The 25,497-nt window shown below is 38.8% G+C and overlaps 1 protein-coding gene across 4 annotated transcripts in view; it reads right to left on the minus strand.

The window, feature by feature from the left end:
• The window catches only part of LEO1 (LEO1 homolog, Paf1/RNA polymerase II complex component), a 70,808-nt gene that overhangs the window by 42,528 nt on the left and 2,783 nt on the right, over positions 1–25,497 (minus strand). For all 4 annotated transcript variants that reach the window (XM_064295225.1, XM_010600078.3, XM_064295224.1 and 1 more), the window contains exons 2-6: positions 14,483–15,241; positions 12,409–12,513; positions 8,250–8,344; positions 7,487–7,632; positions 6,634–6,718 (exon numbers count right to left, since the gene is read on the minus strand). In XM_064295225.1, coding sequence (XP_064151295.1) covers positions 6,634–6,718; positions 7,487–7,632; positions 8,250–8,344; positions 12,409–12,513; positions 14,483–15,241 — 1,190 coding nt within the window. The remainder of the gene's footprint in view (positions 1–6,633; positions 6,719–7,486; positions 7,633–8,249; positions 8,345–12,408; positions 12,514–14,482; positions 15,242–25,497) is intronic.

Below are 25,497 nucleotides of genomic sequence, written 5' to 3' on the forward strand. Positions count from 1 at the left end.
TGTGTGCCAGAGATTCCCCAGCCAAGCAGTATGGCACAGCCCATCAAAAAGTGGCAGCCAGGTGGTTGGGAGAAATGAGATGAAAGTAGAGAAAGACAAGAAAAAAAAAAAAAAATCCCCAAGGGAGCCTACCACCAAGGCAGGGCAGGCCGGGGAAGCAGTGTGCCCGCAGCTCCCCAGCCAAGCGGTATGGCACTGCTCATCAAAAAGTAGTGAAGATGCCACACACGATCAGGTGGTCAGGAAAAAGGGCAGGCAGGAAGATAGAGACAAGAAATGAAGAAAAAAAAAAATGCCCTGAGAGAGCCCACCAGTGTGATGGCGAAACTGGGAAAGCAGCTCCCCAGCCAAGCGGTGCGGCAAAGCCCATCAAAAAGCAGATGTGGCACACGGCACCAGCTGGGTGGGAGAAGAAAAGGAAAGAAGTGAGGGAGAGAGAAGAAACAAAAAGAAGCCAAAACAACAACAAAATGGTAATGAAGGAGTTGGCCGGTAGGCACAGGGCAAATCCAAGAGGCCAGGAGCACTTCTCTGGCCGAGCGACAGAGGCCTACCAGAAAGCAGCAAAGTCTGCACAGAGGAAAGAAGGGTAGAGGGTGGGAAAGCGTGCTTCCCTGGTTACCAGGTGCTCTGTCTCCTGCTGGGAGCCCCATGAAGTTGCCTTCCCTTACTCCTTGTCTGCCATTCTTGGTGTCTAAGGGGTCCAAGAGGGCGAGTCTGTGCCATGTTAGCTGGTAGGGGAATTCCACTTCGTAGTCCTTCTCGTTTTCCATTCTCTGTCAGTTTCTTAAACCATATGATGCTTGGTTGAGTTCTTTATTCCTTCATTTGGTGCTTAGGGTTCCAGGATTGACATCTGTCTTAGTTTTTTGGGTCTTTGCTGTGGAGGAACAGTGTAGTGCTTCTGTCTACAGCTCCATGTTGGCTCAGCCTCCTCATGTTTGATTTCTTGACTGCTGCTTCCATGAGCATTGATTACAGATTCAAATAAAATGAAATTCTTGAAAACTCCAACCTTTTCTCCATTTATCATGATGTTGCTTATTGGTCCAGTTGGGAGGCTTTTTGTTTTCTTTATGTTGAGGTGTAATCCATACTGAAGGTTATAGTCTAAACTTCATCAGTAAGTGCCTCAAGTCCTCCTCGCTTTCAGCAAGCAGGGTTGCGTCACCTGCATATTGCAGGTTGTTAATGAGTCTTCCGTCAGTCCTGATGCTGCTTCTTCATATAGTCCAGCATCTCAGATTATTTGCTCAGCATACAGATTGAGTAAGTGTGGTGAGATAATACAACGCTGACACACCTTTCCTGATTTTAAACACACGGTATCCCCTTTTCTGTACAAATGACTACTTATTAGTCTATGCACAGGTTCTGCATGAGCACAATTAAGTATTCTGGAATTCCCATTTTTTTGCAAAGTTATCCATAATTTGTTATGATCCACACAGTTGAATAACTTTGCATAGTCAGTAAAAGATAGGTAAACATCTAAATCTAAGTACTTCTGGCTAAACAGTGGTTAAAGCGCTTGGTTGCTAGCTGAAAGGTCGGCAGTTCAAATCCACCAGCTACTCCATGGGTGAAAGATATGGCAGCCTGCTTCCATGAAGGTTACAGTCTTGGAAACTCTATGGGGCAGTGCTACCCTGTCCTATAAGATCACTATGAGTCAGAATCAACTGGAACGCAACAGGTTTAACCCTAAATCAATATAAACGCATGTGTTCCAAGGAAATAATATCAACAGATGGGCTAATGGGGGTCAGGAGTGGGTAGGTGAGAGCAAGGCAACATAACCCAAAAATCAGCCTAAGCAGTATAAACTATTAATGGGTGACTGTGAGCAAGTCATTAGCCTCTGTTTATCAGCTTTTCTCATCTGATTTCAATTTCTAATATGAAAAAGAATACTGAAGTCTCACTGTAAGGCTAAGCCCACAGTTTTTGTATAAAAAACATACTGATATAATATCAAGGTTCTTTAAGCACTTGTGGATCTTCCACACTTGAAGAGATGTTATTAGAGATTCATTTAGCCCCTGGATTCTAAGAATGCCAAACTGCCACTTCTTAACATTCTAAGACCATGTACAATATCCAATGCCTGGAAAATAAAGTATTTACAGGAAATCCTTTAGATTTAAGAATTTAAAATGCATAGCCCCATTTCAGTATCATAAGTTTAACTGCTTTACTTCTCCTTGGTACAATTCCAGCTCTAAAACTTCTACTTAACATATGTATTTCTTGTTTAAAGGGAGATTAGAGGTCTCCTTGGATAAACCAGATATTACCATGTATCAAAGAGAAGCACTACTGAGAATTTAGTGCAAAAAAAAAATCTCTCCTAATAGTCAAGAAGGGTAATCAAAAGAACACACAAAAAAAGAGCCATATATATGAGGCATTACATAAAAAATTCTCCTTTTGTACATGGTTTGTTTATCCAGAGATTAAAGAGTCTGAAGAATTTTCTCTCACAGGAAGTTACTGGAACTTAACCCACAGTACATATGGAGGTAGCCCTATGTACCTAACCACAGTAGTAACTATTTCAAAAGAAGCAGCTGAAAGTTTTTTAAAAGCATCAAAAACATATGACAGCAACTGACAAATGTTTAGCTAGACTGACAGAGAAAAGATGCAAATAACCAAAATAAAAAATGAAAGAGAGGACATTAAAACTGACCTGATAGAAACAGAGAATTATGACAGAATATTATGAACAACTATATGGCAACAAACTGGAGAGCCTAGATGAAATGGACAAATTGTTAGAAGTACACAACCTACCCAAACTGACTCAAGAGGAAATAGAAAGCCTCCATAGACCCATAACAAGAGAAGACAGTGAATCAGTGATAAAAAACTTCCTGACAAAAAAAAGTCCTGGTTTCACTGGAGAATTCTACCAAACATTTAGAGAAGAACCAATACGAATATGGTTTAAACTCTTGAAAGGACAGAGAAGGAATACTCCCTAATTCATTCTATGAAGCAAACATAACCCTGATACCCAAACCAAAGAACCATGAGAAAAGAAAACTACAGGTCAATATCTCTTATAAATATGGATGCAAAAACCCTCAATGAAATACTAGCAAACAGAATCCAACAGCACATTAAAGGAGTCATATACCACGATCAAGTGGGATTTATTCCAGGAATGCAGGGATGGTTCAACATTAGAAAATCAATCAGCGCAATATACCACATCAATAGACAGAGGAAAAGAACCACATGATCATTTCTATGGATGAAGAAAAAGCATGTGATAAAATCCAACACCCATTCTTGATAAAAATTCTAACAAAGATTGGAATAGAGGGAAATTCCTCATATGATTCAGGGCATATATGAAAAACCAACAGCCAACATTATACTTAATGGAGAAAAACTGAGAGCTTTCCCCTTGAAACTGGGAACAAGACAAAGGTGCTCGTTCTCACCACCTCTATTCAACATTGTATTAGAAGTCTGAGCCAGGGCAATAAGACAAGAAAAAGAAATAAAAGGTATCCAGATTGGAAAAGTAGTAAAATTATCTCTACTCACAGACAATATGATCCTATATATAGAAAATGTCAGAGTCCACAAGAAAACTTCTAGAGCTAATAGAGGAATTTAACAAAGTTGCAGGGTACAAGTTCAACAAACAAAAATCAGTTGGATGTCTATATAGCAACAATGAGAAATCTGAAAGGGAAATTAGGAAAACTATTCCATTTATAATAGCATCTAAGAGAATAAAATGCCTAGGAATAAATCTAACCAGGGATGTGAAGAATTTATACAATGAAAACTATAAAACCCTACTGACAGAGATTAAAGAAGACTTAAATGAATGGAAAGATGTTCCAGGTTCATGAATTGGAAGACTTAACATTGTTAAGATGACAATACTACCCAAAGCGATCTACAGAGTCAATGCAATCTCCATCAGAATTCTAACAGCCTTCTTAAAGAAATTGAAAAATCAATCCTCAACTTTATATGGAATGGCAAGAAGCCCTAATAGCTAAAACAGTGTTGAAAGAGAAGAACAAAGTAGGAAGACTCACATTTTCTGATTTTAAAACATACCATACAGATACAGTAATCAAAACAGCCTGGTACTGGTATAAAAACAGACACGTAGACCAATGGAATAGAGAGTCCAGAAATAAACCCACACATTTATGGTCAACTGATTTTTTTTTTTTTTTTTTTAACTGTGCTTTAGGAGCAGGTCAACTGATTTTTGACAAAGGTGCTAAAGTCCATTCAATGGTGAAAGAAGTGTCTATTCAATAAATGGTGCTGGGAATATTGTATTTCCACATGCAAAAAAATGAAATAGGATTCATACCTCATACCATACACAACAACAAATTCAAAATGGATTAAGGACCTAGATGTGCAAACTAAAACCATAAAATTCTTAGAAGAACAAGCAGGAGCAACACTGTCAGGCCTAGCTTTCAGCAATGGATTATCTAATATAATAACAAAAAACACAAACAGTAAAGCAGTAAATGGGACCTCATAAAAAAAAAAATTTTGGTTCTTCAAAAGGTTACCAAAAAAAAAAAAGAGAGAAGCTAATGACTGGGAGAATATCTTCGGAAAACATATATCTGACAAGAATCTAATAAGCAAAATAGACATAAAACTTCGACAACAACAAGAGATAAATAACCCAATCATAAAATGGGCAAAGAATTTGAAAAGACATTTCACCAAAAAGAACATTCAAATGGCCACCAAACACATGAAAAGATGCTCAGCATCATTAGCCATCAGAGAGATGCAAATCAAAACCACAGTGAGATGGCTATGGTTTAAAAAAAAAAAAAACTGGAAATAACAAATGTTGGCGAGGATGTGGGGAAATTAGACCCCTTATCCATTGTTGGTGGGAATGCAAAATGGTACAGCCTTTGTGGAAAACAGTATGGCGGTTCCTCAAAAAACTAAAAATAGAACTACTATACAACCCAGCAATTCCACTCTTAAGTATCTACTCAAAAGACTTGAAAGCAGAGATTTTAACAGAGACTTGTAGACCAATGTTCACTGCAGCACTATTTACAATAGCCAAAAGGTGGAAATAACCTAAATGCTCATCAACAGACAAATGGGTAAACAAAATATGAGACATACATACAATGGAATACTACTCAGCCAGTAGGAGAAATGAAGTCTTGATACATGCTACAGTACAGATGGAGCTTGAAGACATTATGCTGAGCGAAATGAGCCAATCACAAAAACAAATATTGTATGATCTCACGTATAAAAAAGAAAAGGCAAATGTACGGAGACCAAAGTGTATTAGTCATTACTTATTAGTGGTTAGGGCAGGAGAGAGAAGGAAAAGAAGGGGTTAATGGCAATGAAATAATCGCACTGATTAAGGGTAGGGTTGCATAGTTGATCACTGTTAAGTGCTGTCAATAAGTTATACACCTCTAAAAAGTTGAATTAACAAAACTTGTGTGATATACTTACAATGACAAAAGAAAAAAAAAGAGTAGCTGCTAAGGTTGCTTACTCCTCATGGGATTTGGTTCTTTGGTTTGTAGGTTTAGGGTCATGGTTTCATGAGACATCCCAGTTAACCAGCCTAATAACATGCTTCTGTTCTATGTCCTAGTTCACTGCATCATGCCTGGGGGCTTAAAAGTTTGTAAGCAGCCATCCAAGGTCTCCATTCACAACAGCAACAGAGGAACAAATAGCATCAGGAATAGAAGAAAAATGTGTGGCTAACTGCCTCCATGAACAACTGCCTCCTTTGCCATGACGCTGGAATAATTGTATAGTGCCTGGCTACCATGGCTGAAAATTTTGATCAAAGAGACCATAGAAGAATCCTGATCAAAAGGAGAAAAATGCAAAGCAGAATTTTAAATTCTCATGGACTCTAGACTTTCTGGAGCCATGGATGGTGGATGAACCCCTGAAACTATTGCCCTGAGATAATCTTTAAAGCAAAAATATCTGCTGAAAGTCATCTTAAAACCAAACAAGAGTTCAGCTTAACTAGTGAAAAAAGGTCTGTCTTGAGCATTATACTCTTTTAAGAGCTATCTATATGGGATCAAATTGACAACAGAAAAGATTAGATAAGAGCTTTAAGGCAAAGAGAGTTTATGTTAATGGTAGAGGAACAACTCAGAAAAGGAGGATGTGGATAGTTGCACAACTCAAAGAATGTAATCAATGTCACTGAATGGTACAAATAGAAACTCTTGAATTGGTGTATGTTTTGTTGTGCATATTCTCAACAACAACAAAACAGGTAACATTTAGAGGAAAAAAAAAGTGTAACAGCAAGAAAGGTGTTAGAAAAGTGACACCATATTGAGGGGATTGCAACTAATGAAATGAAAAAATGTGTGTAAGTTATTGAATGGGAAACTAATTTGCTCTGTAAACTTTCACCCAAACCACAGAAAAAAAAAAAAAGTGACACCTTTAAAGAAAAAAAGCTATATATTTTCTTTCCTAAAAATATTCTGAGAAGGCAGACAATTCATTTGTTGATAGAACAGGAAACCTAAAAAATCATTTTCGAAAGCTCAAGTTAGTCTAGATTTTATTTTGTAAAAGAAAAAAAGAAAGGAGTAGTAAAGCTTGGAATGGTACCTTTAATTTCAACCTGGTTCTACCTTCCTCATCCAACATTTCCTCATCTTCAAATTCATCTTCATAATACTGAGGATCAAAAGGTCTGCAAATTGTTTTTAAATAAACTATTAATCATATTTGGTAAGGAATATTATTACTGTTACAGAATAATATCTCTATAATACATACCAATATATTAAAGTATTAATAACAATAATAATAATTTAAAAATCATCATAATAAATATACCTTCATGTTCAATTTCAAGGAAGTATTCAAGTTACTGTTCTTTCTTAAAATGTGGTTTTAATACATATTGCTTAAAGTGCAAGCAAGCCTAAATACTCAAAATATTCTTTATTCTTAGTATGTAAGTCTTCCAAGGAACAGACTCCATACGCTCTAGCTTTCCCCATCATTTTGCTTGGTGGGGAAAAATTTAAATCACACAAGAGCTTGCATGTTACTTAGTGAATAATGCCCATCTACACTGTGTAACTGCTAACCCTAAATGGTCCAAAACCATTATCTTTTCTAGATCCACAAAGGCAGCTACTGTGGACATGTGCAGCTTCTCCAATTCTCCTCTCTCATCCTCAGCTTTTTCAGGGTTTCACTAGTCAAAAACACCTTGAAGACTTACGTCTGTTCATTCATAAGAAAGAATCAAACTGCTTAAAACAATTACATTAGAAGTCTCCCTTACCAATAGTACATTCTTCTTCTACCACAGGAAATGCCTGACTTATTTTTTCAGAGCTACATAAGGAATCTTCCATTTTTTTGTGATTAGTCAACTCATGTAAAATAAAAATACTAACATTTCATATATTTCTATTCAACATCCAGAAAAATTTAATTGGTCCTTTACCTGGGCTCTACACTGAGAAAGTTGGGCAGTTTAACAAAATACAAGTCATTTCCTAAATCAGTGTTTACTTTGGGTATTTCTACTTCTATTCTGGTCTCAGGAATTGGCTCTTCCTCCTGTTGATCCTGAGGTAATCCATTTTCATCCTAGTAAAAGAATCACAGAATTTTAGAGCCTGCTGGGACCTTAGAAATGGCCTAGCTCAACCTTTTACACTTTAATGACTTAGATGGGCAAAAGTCTATTTAGACATTACTTATAAATTTTTTTTTTTAGGGTTAAAGCAATCCCCAACCTCCATTTCTACCCACCGACCCACAAAAGATTGGTTTGGATGCATCAGTACAAGAAAATCTCTTTTGTGATAAATCTATCTTGCAAACATTAGTAATGGAAGTATAAAATTCATCAACAGTTCAATGTGAAATAACTCTAGGAATTAAAATCAAAGATGATCATTAATAGCACACGTTTCTTGGCATGAACAAACAAACAGAAAACATTTAAGTCAATAGTTCTCAATGGTCTTCACAGTCTAGCCCTGGAGGCTTGGCACCAAGCTCATGCTGGGTGTTTTATTTCTACTCTCCCTTACAATCAACCTTCCTGACATAATTAACTAAGAAAGTTGTCTGTTCATTGTGTTTCCATATCACTATTCAGTTGTCAACATCCTCTTACTGGCGAAGTGAGACTCTTAACCTCTGACACTTTTACTCAGCCTTAAATGAGGGGTTCGGTTCACATCAGTAATTTTACTTACAACAGGCTGTCCTGGAGTGGGTGGCTTATCTTCCCCATCACTCCCTGAAGATATATCATCGGCACCTCCAAACAGATCCATGGTTCCATTATTATCTTCAAAGAAGGAGGAAAAATTAACAGCATTAATTTCTGTAACTAACGTGCCTCAATAGGAGCAATCAGTCCCTGGAGAAGGACATCATGCTTGGTAAAGTGGAGGGTCAGCGAAAAAGAGGAAGACTCTCAATAAGATGGACTGACACAGTGGCTGCAACAATGGGCTCACACATAACGACTGTGAGGATGGCACAGGACCGGGCAGTGTTTTGTTGTTCTACACAGGGTTGCTATGAGTCAGAACTGACTTGATGGCACTTTACAACAAGGTTCTTCAAAGATGATCATTTGAAAATATTCCTAAAGTTTCGGGACCAGGCACCAGGAAACCTCCCAAAAAACAACTCAGTGCCTGGTTCTCAAAGGGGTGAGCATTACATCTGTGGACAGGGAAAGGGGAAAGGACAGTAAAAAGCAAAGCTGAACAGGAGTACTTCTTTTTCCTTTCATTTTCTGCATCCTTGCTCTTCTACTTTCTTTTATTCCCCAAAAGCCCACATGTCCTTCTACAGTATATTCAAAGTTGAGGTTTACGCACTCCACATACGCCAATTTTCTATGTAAGTGCCTCAAGGTTCAAAATTCTAAGTTCATGTCTGTTCAGGCCCTCATTCTTCCTAGTCAGTTTCAGCTAGGTGTAGGCAAACGACAACCACAATCCGCACAAATGAATAAGCCAAGGAGGGTTACTAGAGAGAATGAATAGAAAGAGAGAAGGGCAGTCAGAAAGCAGACTGCTTGAAATTGAGATTACAGAATTACTGGTAATGACATGGTCTAGGATACAGTGACAAGAGTGAGTTACTAAGGCAGGATGGAGGACAAGATCACTGAAAAAGAAGAGGCAAGGAAGTAAAAGGTCAGGGTATTGAAAAGTTCATCTACATGATAAAATTACCAAAACTCTAACCCCATTCACCCATACTCTGATGTTTTCTTCTTAGTTCTAACCACTATCTGACTGCGATGCAGTGAATTACTTAATATGGCCCTTCTAGCCATAGTGTTTGTAATTCCCACCAAATGACTGGGTGGGACTATGCATATAAGGTGCTTGTGGTTCACCAAGTAGACTGGACAGCTTGCGTGGTGCCCCCCACAGGGCATGCAAATAAGGTGTATGGAACCCTAAACAGGGGACTGGTCTGTTTTGCCATCCCGGAGGTGAGGAAAGGGAACTCACTACTACCAAGAAGAAGAGATAGGACCAGAGTACGTCTGTCTTAGTTATTTAGTGCTGCCGTAACAGAAATATCACAACTGGATGGCTTTAAGAGACATTTATTCTCTCACAGTTTAGGAGGCTAGAAGTCCAAATTCAGGGTGCCAGCTCTAGGGAAAGGCTTTCTCTCTCTCTCAGCTCTGGTGGAATGTCCTTATCTCCTTTCAATATTTGTGGGCCCAGCTTTCCTTGGAAATCTTCATGTATCTTGGCATCAATCCTCCCCTGGGTCTAGGAGGTGCTCAGCACAGGGACCCCAGGTTCCACAGATGTGCTCCACTCCCAGCTCTTCTTTCTTGGTGGTAGTCAGGTCTCTCCCTCTTCTGGCTTCTCTCTCCTTTTATCTCTTGTAAGATAAAAGGTGATGTAGGCCACACCCCATGGAAACTCCCCTTATCAGGGCTGTGACCTGAGTAAGGGTGTTGTATACCATCCCAATCCTTTCTCATTAACATAATAAACATAACCTAATTCTGCCTCATAGAGATTAGGATTTAGAACACATCACAAAATGGGGATAATACATCAGATCACAAAATGAAGGACAACCACACAATATTGAGAACCATGGCCTAGCCAAGTCAACACATATTTAGGGGAGATACAATTCAATCCATGACAGTGTCCTTTGGACCCAGGGTCCCCGTATCAGGAACCTCCTAGACCCAGGAGACAAAGAGAAAGAAAGCTGTAACACATAAGACAGTGAGAGAAGACGGTAAGAAACAGCAGCAGAGAAATGGTGGCAGCAGAAGAGGCAGCAGAACCAGGAATCTGGCAGGAGATGGCGCGGTTGGCTTCCTGCCCATGGAGTGAGAAAGCTAAGCACCTTTGGGCAAGAGGCTTGCTGCCAGAGTGGGGTACCTCTGGGCACTTGGCTGAGCTAGGCTCCCCGATCCATGGAGCTAAGAGTCGTTAACACTTGCCTGAGAAAGCCCTGAGCAGGGCCCAGTGACAGAGGCTGAGAAGAAACTATCCTGATTAAGAACTATATTCTGAGTTGTTCCTGTTACTTCTAAGTTAATCCTGATCTTGAGTATATCCCATTACTTTCCTAATAAACCCCATAATCGTGAGTATGGTCTGTGAGTTTTATGTGGCCACTGCAATGAATAATAAAACCCAGCAGAGAAGTATAGAGCGCTCTGGGAGGGACGGTTGGTATCAGAATTGGTAAAAAGGTTGGGTGAGAGGAGGTATGTCTGACCCCACCTCATAGGCATCAGCCTTGGGCAGTTGATGCTGATAATGATTCTCTTTCTCCCTTGTCAAGTCAGAGGCCTCCATAGCCACATTATTTTTACACCAACAACTATATATTTAATTTACTTATCGTGTTACTAGTCTCCCTACCGTACCCACACCCCATCAGAATGGGAGCTGTACAGGGAGGTGGTTTCATCTGTTTTGATCATTGCTGCATCCTCAATGCCTAGAACAGTATTAGTATATATCAGTATACTCAATAAGTGTCTGTGAAAATGAAAGACTTAACATATCTTCTCTAATTCTTACAACCCTCTCTAAAAATCATCTCCCTTTTATAGATCAGAAAACTGATGTTTAGAGTAATTAATTTGACCAAAATCATACAGCTGGAAAGTGGAGAGACAAAAATTCTAACTTAGACCATTTGATTCCAGAGCATAACCACATTACTAGTTACAGATGCAAATATCTTTAAGTACAGAGTTTACTGTTCTGTCCAGCTCTCTTCTTTCCTCTAGTTGACCTTAAAATGCTGACTTTAATTATAATGTTACTTATAATTTACATAAGCTAATTAACATTAATACCTAATTACCATTCAGCGCAATAATGCTGTGTATAATCAAACTATCAAAATTATCTTTGCTGTAACTTTTATATTAACACCTTTCTTGTAAAATGATTGACATCTGCAAACATAGTCATACACAGACATGTACAGATAGATCTCCCTTCATCCTTACAACAAATAAACTTAACACCAGTTTTTCGTTTTTGCTTTTTTTTTAATTCTGCATCTAATGCACAGCTCTAGGAATTGTGTTCTTCATCTGACATTAACCTGTTAAGAACTTAACAAACTGCCACAAGCTGCTGATTAAGCATAAGCAGATTTACTGTACAACTTGTCTGTATACACTGAGCGTATCCACACTCTTTTCTGTGGGTCTTGCATTCGGGGTAAACACCAAGGGTTAGGAATGCACTATAGTCATGTGCAGAAAGTTAAGTGGAAATACATGTGTGAATGTGTGCACATGTGTATCAATATGTTAACCGAGGTCACTGGCAGATGGCAGAATTTGAGGTAATTTTTCTTTTTTATGTGCGTGCTTTTCTTCATTTTCCAAATTTTCTACCATGAACGTGGATTAGTTTTGTAATCAGGTATCTTTAAAAGAAATAATACAATACAATGGGAGAAAAACATGGAGCAGAATGCAATTTCTTAAAAAGTCCAGACTTATTGGACCAACTGAGACTAGAGGATTACCTTGACATACTCTTTAAACTTTGAACCGAAACTATTCCGAGGTCACTGTTTAGCGAAGTAACAGATTGGCACACACAAAAAAGGATACTACCTGTGAGTACGGTGCTCCATTAAAAAACCATCTATACAAGACCAAAAGATCAATGATTACTCTAAAGCAAAGATAAGAACATAAGGGGGCAGGGAAACTAGAATACCAGAGAGGGAACAAACAGAAAGCAATTAAAGAGGATATTGACACATTGTGAAAAATGTAATGTCACTGAACAATTTGTATAAAACTATCAAAAATAGAAACCTAATTTTCTGTGTAAGCTTTCACCAAAAGCACAATTAAAAAAAAAATACTAAGAGTACCTTTTGGCATCTCGGTGTCACTCTCTGCTTCTGAATCAGATGCAATTGTGTTCTTGCGTTTCATTCGTAAAACTTCATCTTCACTATCACTGCCTCTTGCAGATTCTATATGAGTAGAATTAGAAGTTCTGCATGATCACAGTCGTATCACAGCTTTGAAGTTAGTGTTCTAAAAGCAACACTGGGCATAAACAAACTGGTACAACCATATAATGGAATACTACTCAGCAATAAGTATGAATGACCTATTAATACATGTAACAATCTGGATGAATCTGAAATGCATTATGCTAAGTGAAATAAGCCAGTCTTAAAAAGTTACATACTGTATGATTCCATTTTTGACATTCTCAAAGACAAAACTATAGTGGCAGAACTGATCAGTGGCTGCCAAAGTTTAGAGGTGGGCAAAGGATGTGACTACAAAGAATAGCCTGAGGGAGTTTTTTGGGGTGACAGAACTGTTCTGAACCATGACTGGTGGCAGTTACACAAATCAATGAACATATTAATAGAACTGTACACACACACAAAGATCAACTTTACTGTGGTGTTTATTTAAAAAAAAAACAAAACATTGGTTTCTGTAAGAAATGAGGGAAGCAGTACTGAAGCATGTGATTGAATCTGTGTAAGACTCATAGAATAAAAAGAAATAAGAGGTAAAAATATTGGAAAGGAGAAAAAATATAACGTAATTTCTGGGTGGTACAACTGTCTAACTAAAAACTCCAAGAAATGAAACTGAACTGCTATAGTACTAGTAAGTTAAGCAGGGTGACCAGTTATAAGATTTTCTCCTATGACCCTAGTCTTATGTTAACCAGTTAGTATTTGGGAAGTAGTATACAAGTATTAAAAATTCTGAGACCAGTACAAACAAAACAACCAAACTCTGAAACAGTGTTTGGATACTTAACTGCAATCCCATATTCTACACAGACCTGAATCCATCTCTGGAAATATTCTGACCTCCCTCCTAACACTGCCAGAATGTGGTCTTGAATGATATACTCTGAGTATGTGCTACAGAGAAAAAGATGCCCTCCTATTTAAACTCTCTGAGAAAATAGGATTAAAATGTAATTAATATAACCAGTCACTAAAGAAATGAAGCAATCCAGATATTACTTTTGGAAGACTTCCAACCTAATCAAGATGATTATTTACATAATATAAAAAAGTGATATCTAAATTTTATCATACTCCATATGAAGAACGTATTAACTTGATCAGAAGTCTTAAGGGGTATTATAAAAGGGAGGTCCAGAGAGCCAAAATTAGGCTGTGTGTTTCCTATAGTCTTTAAGGAATGAGTGCCTCGACCCAAACACATCTCCCTAGGGTTTGGGTGCATGTGTCAAGCTATCATAGCTCAATAACACTGACCACTGAGATCATGCAGTTGTCCTCAAATTTTCTAGATTTTATGCCCCCCAAACAACTTCCTGATTACTATAATTTCACACCCACTATAGATTTGTCCCTGGAGAAAGAATACAATGATAAGAGAGAAATAACTGACATACTTGAAACAATCAACTTTGCAATTAAATTTTTATACAATCATTTCTTATGAATTTGATAAGCTGAATAAATTCCTTAGAGTCCGATCACCTCTGGATGATCAAATGTTGGGTACCAAAAAACTAAGCTAGAGCAAGGTGCCCACATTTCAGTACAACCTGTGGGGACAGTTCAGTGGTATTACTTTTTTCCCCCCAGATAAATATATTTTCTCCGGAGGCATGCTCTTCAAACAGTTACGTAAACGGAAACAGCTCTACTGTCAAGGTACTCTAGCACAATACATCTAAGACTGGCCTCCTTAAAAAAATTTTCCTGATCTATCACCAACATATGGAATGTGAAGAGATAGAAGGAATAAATGGATTAGAAAAATATAAAAGTGTATAGGATAAGAAAAGATTGAAATGGAGGAAAGAAGAGGAAAAAAAAAACACCACAGGTAATAAAGATGGAAGTGAAAAAGCAATAAGAAGAAAATAAACTGGCTGCTGCTGTAGCTGAATGTTTCTACTAAAAACTATTTTAGTGTTCATAAATGTATTACCTGATTTATGGTCCTGTTCCTCTTCATCATCTGAATGCCTGCGTTCTTCATCTGAAGCCTGTGGTCTTTCATCATCAGAATTCTGCATTTTCTCCTCGTCAGATATCTGTGGGCATTCTTCATCATCAGAATTCTGTTTGTCATCATCATTATCAGATGGTGCTGGCTGTTCATTATCAGAATTAGCCTTCTCCTCCTCAGACAGCTGTTGTCTCTCATCATCTGAGAGCTGAGGCTGCTCCTCATCATCTGTGTTCTGCATTTTCTCCTCATCCTCATCAGAATTCTGCAGCTTGTCTTCATCTGACCCTTGTGCCCTCTCCTCATCATCAGAATTTTGTATCTTTTCATCATCTGACTGATCACTTTTATCTTCTCTGCCCCATTTTTCATCATCTGACTGTGCTTTTTCAGAACCTTCTGCTTCTGAGTGATGGCTGCCTCCATAGGATCTATGATCTTCACCTTCATCATCATTATGGGCTTCTGATCCACTGTGCTGATCTACATCTGAGGGGTCATTGTCTTCATGGTCAGAATGGTCAGAAGCTTCTGATCTATTGTCTGATCTTTCTGAGTGATTATCACTCCCACTATGATGAGAAACTCCCTCATCCTCACTGTCATCTCCAAACAGTTCCTTATTACTTGGTTTTCCTGAACCACCTCTTTCACCTTGATCGCTTTCACTTCCAGAGGCATTACTGCCAGAAGCAGCATTCTCTTGATCAGAATCTGAGTCAGATCCAGAATCAGAATCTATGAGAGAAAATTTACACTCAAATTCATGTGAAGATAGGGCAACATTTGTGAGAAAGGTCCATCCCAACATAAAAGCAACAACCACAACAAAAATATGGCAAAAACTGTTAGTACAAACTTTTTCAGTATTCTAGAAACTAACCAAAAGTTGCAGCAACCAGGGAAGTACTTAATTAAAAAAAAAAACAAAAAACAGCTGACTCTGCAAGAAAAGAGAGCTTTGTGGCATTTTAACTTACCTTGATCCCATCCCCTGTCTCTAGCTCAGTGGTACCTGGAAGATAACAGCCCACATTCTCAGTATACCTTATTTCACAAAAAATTGTGATTATTTATTTTGACCTGTCAGATGGCTCCCAGGAGGACCAGCTTAAAGGGCTTACCTTTATTCCACCTAACCTGGAAGTCTCCCAGTGCTCAAGCAGTTATTTGGGGGCATTTGTCAAAACTGTCTATAGACATCCCGATAAAAACTCTCAACAAAATAGGTACAGAAGTGAAATTTCTCAACATGATAAAGACCATCTATACAAAGCCAACGGCCAACATCATTCTTAACGGAGAGAGGCTGAAAATATTTCCCCTGAGAACAGGAACAAGACAAGCATGCCTTTTATCACCACTCCTATGTAAAACTGTGCTGAAAGTCCTAGCTAGAGCAATAAGGCAAGAAAAAGAAATAAAGAGCATCCAAATTGGTAATGAAGAAGTAAAACTGTCCCTACTTATGAATAATATGATACTATATGCAGAAAACCCAAAAGACTCCACAAGAAAACTACTGGAACTAATTGAAAGATTCAGCATAATAGCAGGATACAAGATAAACATACAAAAATCAGTTGGATTCCTATGCACCAATAAAGAGAACGACGAAAAGGAAATTAGGCAAAAAACACCATTTATAATAGCCCCTGAAACAATAAAATACTTACGAATAAATCTAACCAGGGATATAAAAGACTTACAAAAAAAAAATACAAAACACTACTTCAAGAAACCGAAAGAGATCTACATCAATGGAAAAACATACCGTGCTCACAGATAGGTAGACTCAACATTGTGAAGATGACAATTCTACCCTAAGCAATTTACAAATTCAACACAACCCCGATCCAAATACCAACAATGTTCTTTAAAGAAATAGAAAAACAAATCATTAACATTATATAAAAAGGGACAAGGCCCCAGATAAGTAAAGCACTACGGAAGAAGAAGAATAAAGGAGGAGGATTTGCACTACCTGACCTCAGAATACAGCTATGGTAGCAAAACAGCCTGGTAGTGGTACAACTATAGATACACTGACCAATGGAACAGAATTGAGAACCCGTATGTAAATCCATCCACCTATGGTCACCTGATCTTTGACAAGGGCCCAAAGTCCATGAAATGGGGAAAAGACAGTTTTTGTAACAAACGGTGCTGGCAAAACTGGATTCTCATCTGCAGAAAAATGAAAGAGGACTCATAGCTCACACCATACAAAAAGACTAATTCAAAATGGATAACAGACCTAAATATAAAGCCAAAAACTATGATGATCACAGAAGAAAAAAGAGGATCAACTCTAGAGGCCCTAACATGTGGCATTAACAGGATACAAACCATAACTAACAACACACAAAGTCCAGAAGATAAGTAGATAACTGGGATCTTCTAACACTCATCAAAAGACTTCACAAAACAGTAAAAAGAACCTAAATACCAGGAAAAAAATTTTCACTATTACAAATCCAACAAAGGTCTAATCTCTAAAATCTACAGGAAACTCAACACCTCTAGAATAATTAAAAAATGGGCAAAATGAACTGACGCTTCTCCTAAGAAGACATTCAAGCGGCTAACATACACATGAAATGCTCGTGATCACTAGCCATTAGAGAAATGCAAATCAAAATCACGATGAGATACCATCTCACTCTGGCATTACTGGCATGAATCAAAAAAACAGAAAGCAACAAATGTTGAAAAGGTTGCGGGGAGACTGGAACTCTTATTGCTGGTGGGAATGTAAAATGATACAACCATTTCAGAAAAAGATATGGTGGTTCCTTTGAAAGTTAGAAATAGAAATACCATATGACCCAGCAATCCCACTCTTAGGAATATATCCTAGAGAAATAAGAGCTGTTCACAATAGCAAAAAGATGGAAACAACCTAGATGTCCATCAACAGATGAGTGAATAAACAAACTATGGTACATACACGCAATGGCACACTACGCAATGACAAAGAACAAGGATGAATCTGCGAAGCATCTCACAACATGGATGAATCTAGACGGCATTATGCTGAGTGAAATAAGTCAATCACAAAAGGACAAACTGTACGAGACCACTACTATAAAAACTCATGAAAAGGTTTACACACAAAAAGAAACAATCTTTGATGGTTATGAGGGAGGGAAGAGGTGGAAATGGAAAAACACTAAATAGACAACAGATAAGTGGTAACTCTGGTAAAGGGTAAGACAGTACACAATACTGGGGAAGCCTGCAAAACTTGCACAAGGCAAGGTCGTGGAAGCTCCACAGACACATCCAAACTCCCTGAGGGACAAATGTTGGACTGAGGGCTGTGGGGACCATGGTCTTGGGGAAAACCTAGCTCAACTGGCATAAAGAAAATGTTCTACACCAAAGACACAAGGAAAATATGAGCCCAAGAGACAGAAAGGACCACACAAACCAGAGACTCCAACAGCCTGACACCAAAAGAACTAGATGGTACCCAGCTACTACAGATGACAGCCCTGACAAGGAACACAGCAGAGAATCTGTCATGGAACAGGAGAAAAATGGGATGCAAACCTCAAATTCCAGTAAAAAGACCAGACTTAATGGTCTGACTGAGACTGGACGGACCCCAAAGGTCATGGCATCCAGACTCTCTGTTAGCCCAGAACTAAAACCATTCCCAAAGCTAACTCTTCAGACAAAGATTAGACTGGACTATAACACATAAAATGATACTGGTGAGGAGTGTGCTTCTTAGCTCAAGTAGACACACACCTATCTGGAGGTGAGATGAGAAGGCAGAGGGACAGGAGCTGGTTGAATGGACACAGGAAATACAGGGTAGACAGAAGAAATGAGCTGTCACATCATAGGGAGAGCAACTTGGGTAACATAACAATGTGTATGTAAGTTTGTGTATGAGAACTGACTTGAATTGTAAACTTTCACTTAAGTACAACAACAACAACAAAATGTTCTACATTCTACTTTGGTGAGTAGCGTCTGGGGACTTAAAAGCCTGTGAGCTGCCATCTAAGGTATTCCACTGGTCTCAACCCTTCGGGAGCAAGGTAGAATGAAGAATGCTAAAGACACAAGGGAAAGATTAGTCCAAAGGACTAATGGGTCTCAACTACCACAGCCTCCACCAGACTGAGTCCAGCACAACTAGATGGTGCCCGGCTAACACCGCTGACTGCTCTAACGGGCTCACAAGAGAGGGTCCCAGACAGAGCTGGAGAAAAATGTAGAACAAAATTCTAACTCACAAAAAAAGACCAGGCTTACTCGCCTGACAGAGACTGGAGAAACCCCCAGAGTATGGCCCCGGCACACCCATTTAGCTCAGTAATGAAGTCATTCCTGAGGTTCACCCTTCAGCCAAAGATTGGACAGGCCCATAAAACAAAATGAGACTAAAAGGGCACACCAACCCAGGGGCAAGGACTAGAAGGCAGGAGGTGACAGGAAAACCAAGGTTGAGAAGGGAGTGTTGACATGTTGTGGAGTTGTTAACCAATGTCATAAAACAATATGTGTACTGTTTAATGAGAAGCTAGTTTACTCTGTAAACCTTTATCTAAAGTACAATTTAAAAAAAAATAATTATGTGCAACCAGTTTGACAATAGCAATTCCACAGGTTAGGCTAGAAGCTATGTTTTAAGGCCAATCAGTAATTATTCAAATTATTCTTCAAGAAAATGTTGTATGGAATCCTGCATGTCCACAAGTTATACTGTATTTCCTATTCTGGTCTGGTTTCTATGGCAATGTGTGATTGCTAGTGATAAACTGGGGTATAAAGCCTGGAAAGGATTTTTCTTCTCTGGAACATTTTTGACTGTCTTGTCAAAAATGCTGTCCTGATTTGGAAATCATATATTAAATAAATTTTAATCAATTTCTTAAAAAAAAAAAAAAAAATCCACAGACAAACGTATTGATTGTGGGGACAATGGATAGCATTTGGAGCAACGACAGACTAACCAAAAAGTTTGAAGAAAGGCTGGGGAATGAGTTGCTTGGGAAATCAGGGCTTTTAAAAAACTCCCAACGACTGGATGGCACTGGGTATGTATTCCTGGGACTCTAGAAGGCCACACATATGCCCAGGGATGTGTGCATGCTCAGGAAAGACCTAAGAAGGCACAGTACAGTCTCACTTCTGGCTGACCTTTAGGATTGCACAAACAGGGACTCAAGGCTAAGGCAGGGTTGTAAACTGCCTGGCTGAGTGTTGAAGGTGAGTGCCATCACAAACACAGAGCCAATCTGTAATACCAAACCACCTGTTGTTGAGTTGATTCCAATTCACAGGGATCCTACAGAACAAAGTAGAACTGCCCTGTACGGTATCCAAGGCTATAATCTTTACAAAAGCAGATTGCCACATCTTTCTCCCGCAGAACAGCTGGTGGGTTTGAATCACCAACCTTTCATGGTTATTAGCAGCCAAGTGCTTAACCACTGTATCACCAGGGCTCCTTCAATCTGTAATGGCTGGGAGATCGCATAGGAATTTAATGACATTTTGTCCAATTACTAGCTAACCACTATTAAGCTAAAAGAACTGAGGTTTCTGTGGCCACACACAACAAAAAATATAGATTTTACAGTATTAGTTCAAAAAAGTCACTAAACAAATGAACAACACAACCAATGAGCAGCAAGAAATCTCGGGGAGGAAGGAGAAAGTGATCTCCACAGTTATTACAAAATTCCAAATGTCCAGTTTTCGACAAAAAAATTACAAAGCATGCAAAGAAACAAGAAAATGTGGCCTATACACAGGAAAAAAAAGGCAATTAACAGAAACTGGCCCCAAAAAAGCCCAGGTATCGTTCTACCTCTTAGTTCATTACATAGTGGCTAAGGTCATAAAAGCATGCAAGGGGCCGTCCAAGGTAGGATGGACGTCTCTGTTCACCTGGAGCCACGGAGGAAGAAGGACATCAGGAAAATAAGGAGGATATGGAATGTGTGGCTAATTGTCTCCATGAACAACTGCCTCTTCTTCCATGAGACCAGAAGAACTGGATGGTGCCTGGCTACCATTACGGAACATTTTGATCAAGATTCCACAGAAGAATCCTGATCAAAAGGGGGAAAACACAGAACAGAACATCACATTCCCATGGACTCCAGACTTCCAGGAGCCATGAAGGTTAGATGAACCCCTGAAATGATTGCCCTGAGACAATCTTTAAACCTTAAACCAAATATAACCCCTGAAGTCTTCTTAAAACCAAACAATAGCTCAATTTAACTAGTAAAGTATGTCCGCCTTCAGCATTATGCTCTTTTAAGAACTATCTCTATGGGATCAAATTGATAACAGCAACTTGAAAGATTAGATAGGAACCTTAGGAGGCAGTAAATTTATGTTAATGAGGTAGGAACAACTCAGAAAAGGAAGGTGAGAATTGTTGCACAACTCAAAGAACATAACCAATGTCACTAAATGGTACATGCAGAAACTGTTGAATTGGTGTATGTTTTGCTGTGTAAATCCTCAACAACAGTAACAAAAAATATACAAAAATTTAAAAAAGCAGCCCAGATATTGGACTTATTAAACAAAGACTTTAAATCAACTATTTTAAATATGTTCAAAGAACTAAAGAAAATCATAGACAAAAATAATAATAATGAGAACAATGTCTTACTAAATACAGAATATCAGTAAGAAAAATTTATAAAAAGAAACAAAACAAATTCTGAAGCTGACAAGTACAATGTTACTGGTGTTGTTAGGCAGCTGAAAAGAAAAATTCACTAGGGGGATTCAACAATAGCTTTAAGCAGGCAGAAGAAAGAATCAGTGAACTAGTTATTTTCCATAACTCTGAGAGTCCAGAGAGATAATGAAAATATGCTAGGCCTAACAGGAATTACCCTGTCACACTCCTACTGCCTTCAGGACCAACAGTAACTTTGGAGGACAGCAGATCAGATTTTGTTAGACCAATCCAGGGTATGCCTACAGTGTTTGTGCTTATTTTCAAGATACTTTATGAACACTATTCATTTCCATGGTAGGCTGTATTCTTGTTCACAACTCTTTCCTCCCTATCCTATAAAAGGGTTACATAACCCTACCCTTGCATGAGACTCTCAGTTTCCAGGTATTTCCCAACCCCAATGACATGCTTGACCATGTGACCTGCTCTGGCCAATGGAATGTGTGTGGTCGTGATACATGCCATATCTGATCAGAAGCTTTAAAAGCAATTGCATGGTTCAGCTTGGACTCTTACCCTTCTCCCCTCTGCTGCAAGATTATTTGTTCTAGATAGGAGCTACTTCTTCAGCCTGGATCCAAGAATAAGAAAAAACATGGAGCAAATATAGTTTACCCTCAGTCCTCATGTAATGTGAGAAATAAGAACTGTTGTAACCCCAGAAACCCCAGTGCCGTCAATTCCGAACTGTTGTAAGCTACTGACATATGGAGGTTGTTTATTATGGCAATAAGCTGCCTAATACAATCCTGTAAACTTCAATAAGTTCAAAAGCAAAGTATTTAAAGTGAAGTGGTCTAATTATAATGGAAAAAAAGGGAAATTTAACTTTAAATATATGAATACCCATAAGAGATTCATGTTGTGTCAGAACTTAGAAATAAATGGATCTACATTTTGTTTGTAGTACTGTGGTGGCTTGCGTATTGCTGTGATGCTGGAAGCTATGCCGCTGGTATTCAATTACCAGCAGGGTAACCCTTGGTGGATAGGTTTCAGCTGAGCTTCCAGACTAAGACATACGGGCAAGAAGGGCCTGGTGGTCTACTTCTGAAAAAAATTAGCCAATGAAAACCATATGAATAGCACCAGAACACTGTCTGATATGGTGCCAGAAGATGAGTCCCTCAGGTTGGAAGGGACTCAAAATATGACTGGGGAAGAGCTGCCTCCTCAAAGTACAGTCGACCTTAAAGACAAGGATGAAGTCAAACTCTCGAGACCTTCACTTGCTGATGTGGCATGACTCAAAATGAGAAGAAACAGCTGCAAGCATCCATCAGTAACAGGAGCATGGAACATGCAAAATATGAATCCAGGAAAACTGGAAGTTATCAAAAATGAAATGGAACACATAAACATCCATATTCTAGGCATTAGTGAGCTAAAGGGACTGCTATTGGCCATTTTGAATCTGACAATCATATGGTCTGCTATGCTGGGAATGACAAATTGAAGAGGAATGGCGTTGCATTCGTCATCAAAAAGAACATTTCAAGATCTATCCTGAGGTAAAATGTTCTCAGTGATAGGGTGGTATCCACACGCCTGGAAAGATGACCAGTTAAAACGACTATTTTTCAAATTTACACACCAACCACTAAGGTCAAAAATGAAGAAATTAAAGATTTTTCCAACTTTTGCAGTCTGAAATTGATCATACACGCAATCAAGATGCATTAATAATTAATTACTGGTGACTGGAATGTGAAAGTTGGAAACAAAAAAGAAGGACCAGTAGTTGGAAAATATGGCCTTGGTAACAGAAATGATGCCAGAGATCGCATGAATAGAATTTTGCAAGACAAACGACTTCTTCGTTGCAAGTATCTTTTTTCAACAACACAAATGGCCACTAAACATGTAGACCTCACCAGATGGAATACATTGGTAACAAATCAACCACATCTGTGGAAAGAGAAAATGGAAAAGCTCAGTATCATCAGTTAGAACAAGGCCAGGGGCCCACTGTGAAACACACCATCAACTGCTGATATGCAAGTTAAAGCTGAAGAAAATTAGAACAAGTTCACGAAAGCCAAAGTACAACCTTCAATATATCTCACCTGAATTTACAGACCATCTCAAGAAGAGATCTGACGCACTGAACACTAATGACTGAACCCGAGACGAGTGGTGGAATGACATCAAGGACGTTACACACGAAGAATGCATAAGGTCATTAAAAAGACAAGAAAGAAAGACCAAAATGATGTCAGAAGAGGCTCTGAAACTTACCCCTGAGCAACAAGTAGCTAAAGCAAACAAAAGAAATGATGAAGCACAAGAGCTGAAAAGAAGATTTCAAAGGGTGGCTTGAGAAGACAAAATAAATTATTATAATGACATGTGCAAGGACCTGGAGTTAGAAAACCAAAAGGGAAGAACATGCTCAGCATTTCTCAAGCTGAGAACTGAAGAAAAAATTCAAGCCTCAAGTTGCAATACTGAAGGATTCTATACGCAAAATACTGAACCACACAGGAAGCATCAAAAGAAGATGGAAGACTACATATAGTCACTGTACTAAAAAGAATTGGTCAACATTCAACCATTTCAGGACGTAGCATATGATCAGGAACCAATGGTACTGAAGGAAGAAGTCCAAGTGACACTGAAGACATTGGTGAAAAACAAGGCTCCAGGAATTGACAGAATACCAATTGAGATGTCTCAACAAACAGATGCAGGGCTGGAAATGCTCACCCGTCTATGCCAAGAAATTTGGAAGACCTGGCCAACTGATTGGAAGAGATCCATATCTGTGCCCATTTCAAAGAAACGTGATCCAACTGAATGCAGGAATTACCTAACATTATCATTAATATTACACACAAGTAAAATTTTGCTGAAGATCATTCAAAAGCTTTTGCACCAGTATATTGACAGGAAACTGCTGGAAATTCAAGCCAGATTCAGAAGATGACACGGAACAAGGGACATCATTGCTGATGTCAGACGAATCATGGCCAAAAGCAGAGACTACGAGAAGGATGTTTACCTGTGTTTTACTGACTATCCAAAGGCATTTGACTGTGTGGATGATAACAAATTATGGATAACATTGCGAAGAATGGGAATTCCAGAACACTTAATTGTGCTCATGCAGAATGTGTACACAGCCCAAGAGGTAGTTGTTTGAACAGAACAAGAGCATACTGCATGATTTGAAGTTAAGAAAGGTGTGCATCTGGGTCATATCCTCTCACCATACTTACCCAATCTGTATCCTGAGCAAATAATCTGAGAAGCTGAACTATATGAAGAAGAATGCCACATCAGGATTGACGGAAGACTCTTTAACAACCCATGATATGCAGATGATGCGACCTTGCTGGCTGAAAGTGAAGAGGACCTGAAGCCCTTACTGATGAAGATCACAGACCACAATCTTCAGTATGGATTACACGTCAACATAAAGAAAACAAAAATCCTCACAACTGGACCAATAAGCAACATCCTAATAAATGGAGGAAAAACTGAAGTTATTAAGGATTTCATTTTACTTGGATCCACAATCAACAGCCATGGAAGCAGCAGTAAAGAAAGCAAAAGACGCGTTGCATCGGGCAAACCTGCTGCAAAAGATCTCTTTAAAGTGCTGAAAAGCAAAGGTGTCGCCTTGAAGACTAAGGCGGGCCTGACCCAAGCCATGGTATTTTCAACTGCATCGTATGCACGTGAAAGCAGGACAATGTATAAGGAAGACTGAAGAAGAACTGACGCCTTTGAATTACGGTGTTGGCAAAGAATACTGCCAGAAGAACAAACAAATCTTTGTAAGAAGTACAGCCAGAATGCTTCTTAGAAGCAAGGACGGTGACACTTCACCTCACATACATTGGACATGTTATCAGAAGGGACCAGTCCCTGGAGAAGGACATCATGCTTGGTAAAGTAGAGGGTCAAGATGATGTCCTTCTCCAAGCGGAGACCCTCAAAGAGATGGACTGACACAGCGGCTCCAACAATGGGCTCAGGCATAGCAGTGATTGTGAGGATGGCGCAGTGTTTCGTTCTGTTGTACATAGGGTCGTTATGAGTCAGAACCAACTGGACGGCACCAAACAACAACTATGTTGTAAGCAGAGGAGCATCTCTATACAATAGAACTTGATTTTTAAAAATTCTATTCCCAAAATTAACAAGAACATTGCACACAACCTGGAGTAAGAGAATGATAAGTAGACAAGCCCTCATCATTTACTTGAAGTAAACAGAAAAGCAACTGGCACTTTTATACATGAAAGAAACACACTGGGCCTAGGTA

Source organism: Loxodonta africana, chromosome 12 (assembly GCF_030014295.1).
Source record: "Loxodonta africana isolate mLoxAfr1 chromosome 12, mLoxAfr1.hap2, whole genome shotgun sequence".
NCBI classification, from domain to species: domain Eukaryota; kingdom Metazoa; phylum Chordata; class Mammalia; order Proboscidea; family Elephantidae; genus Loxodonta; species Loxodonta africana.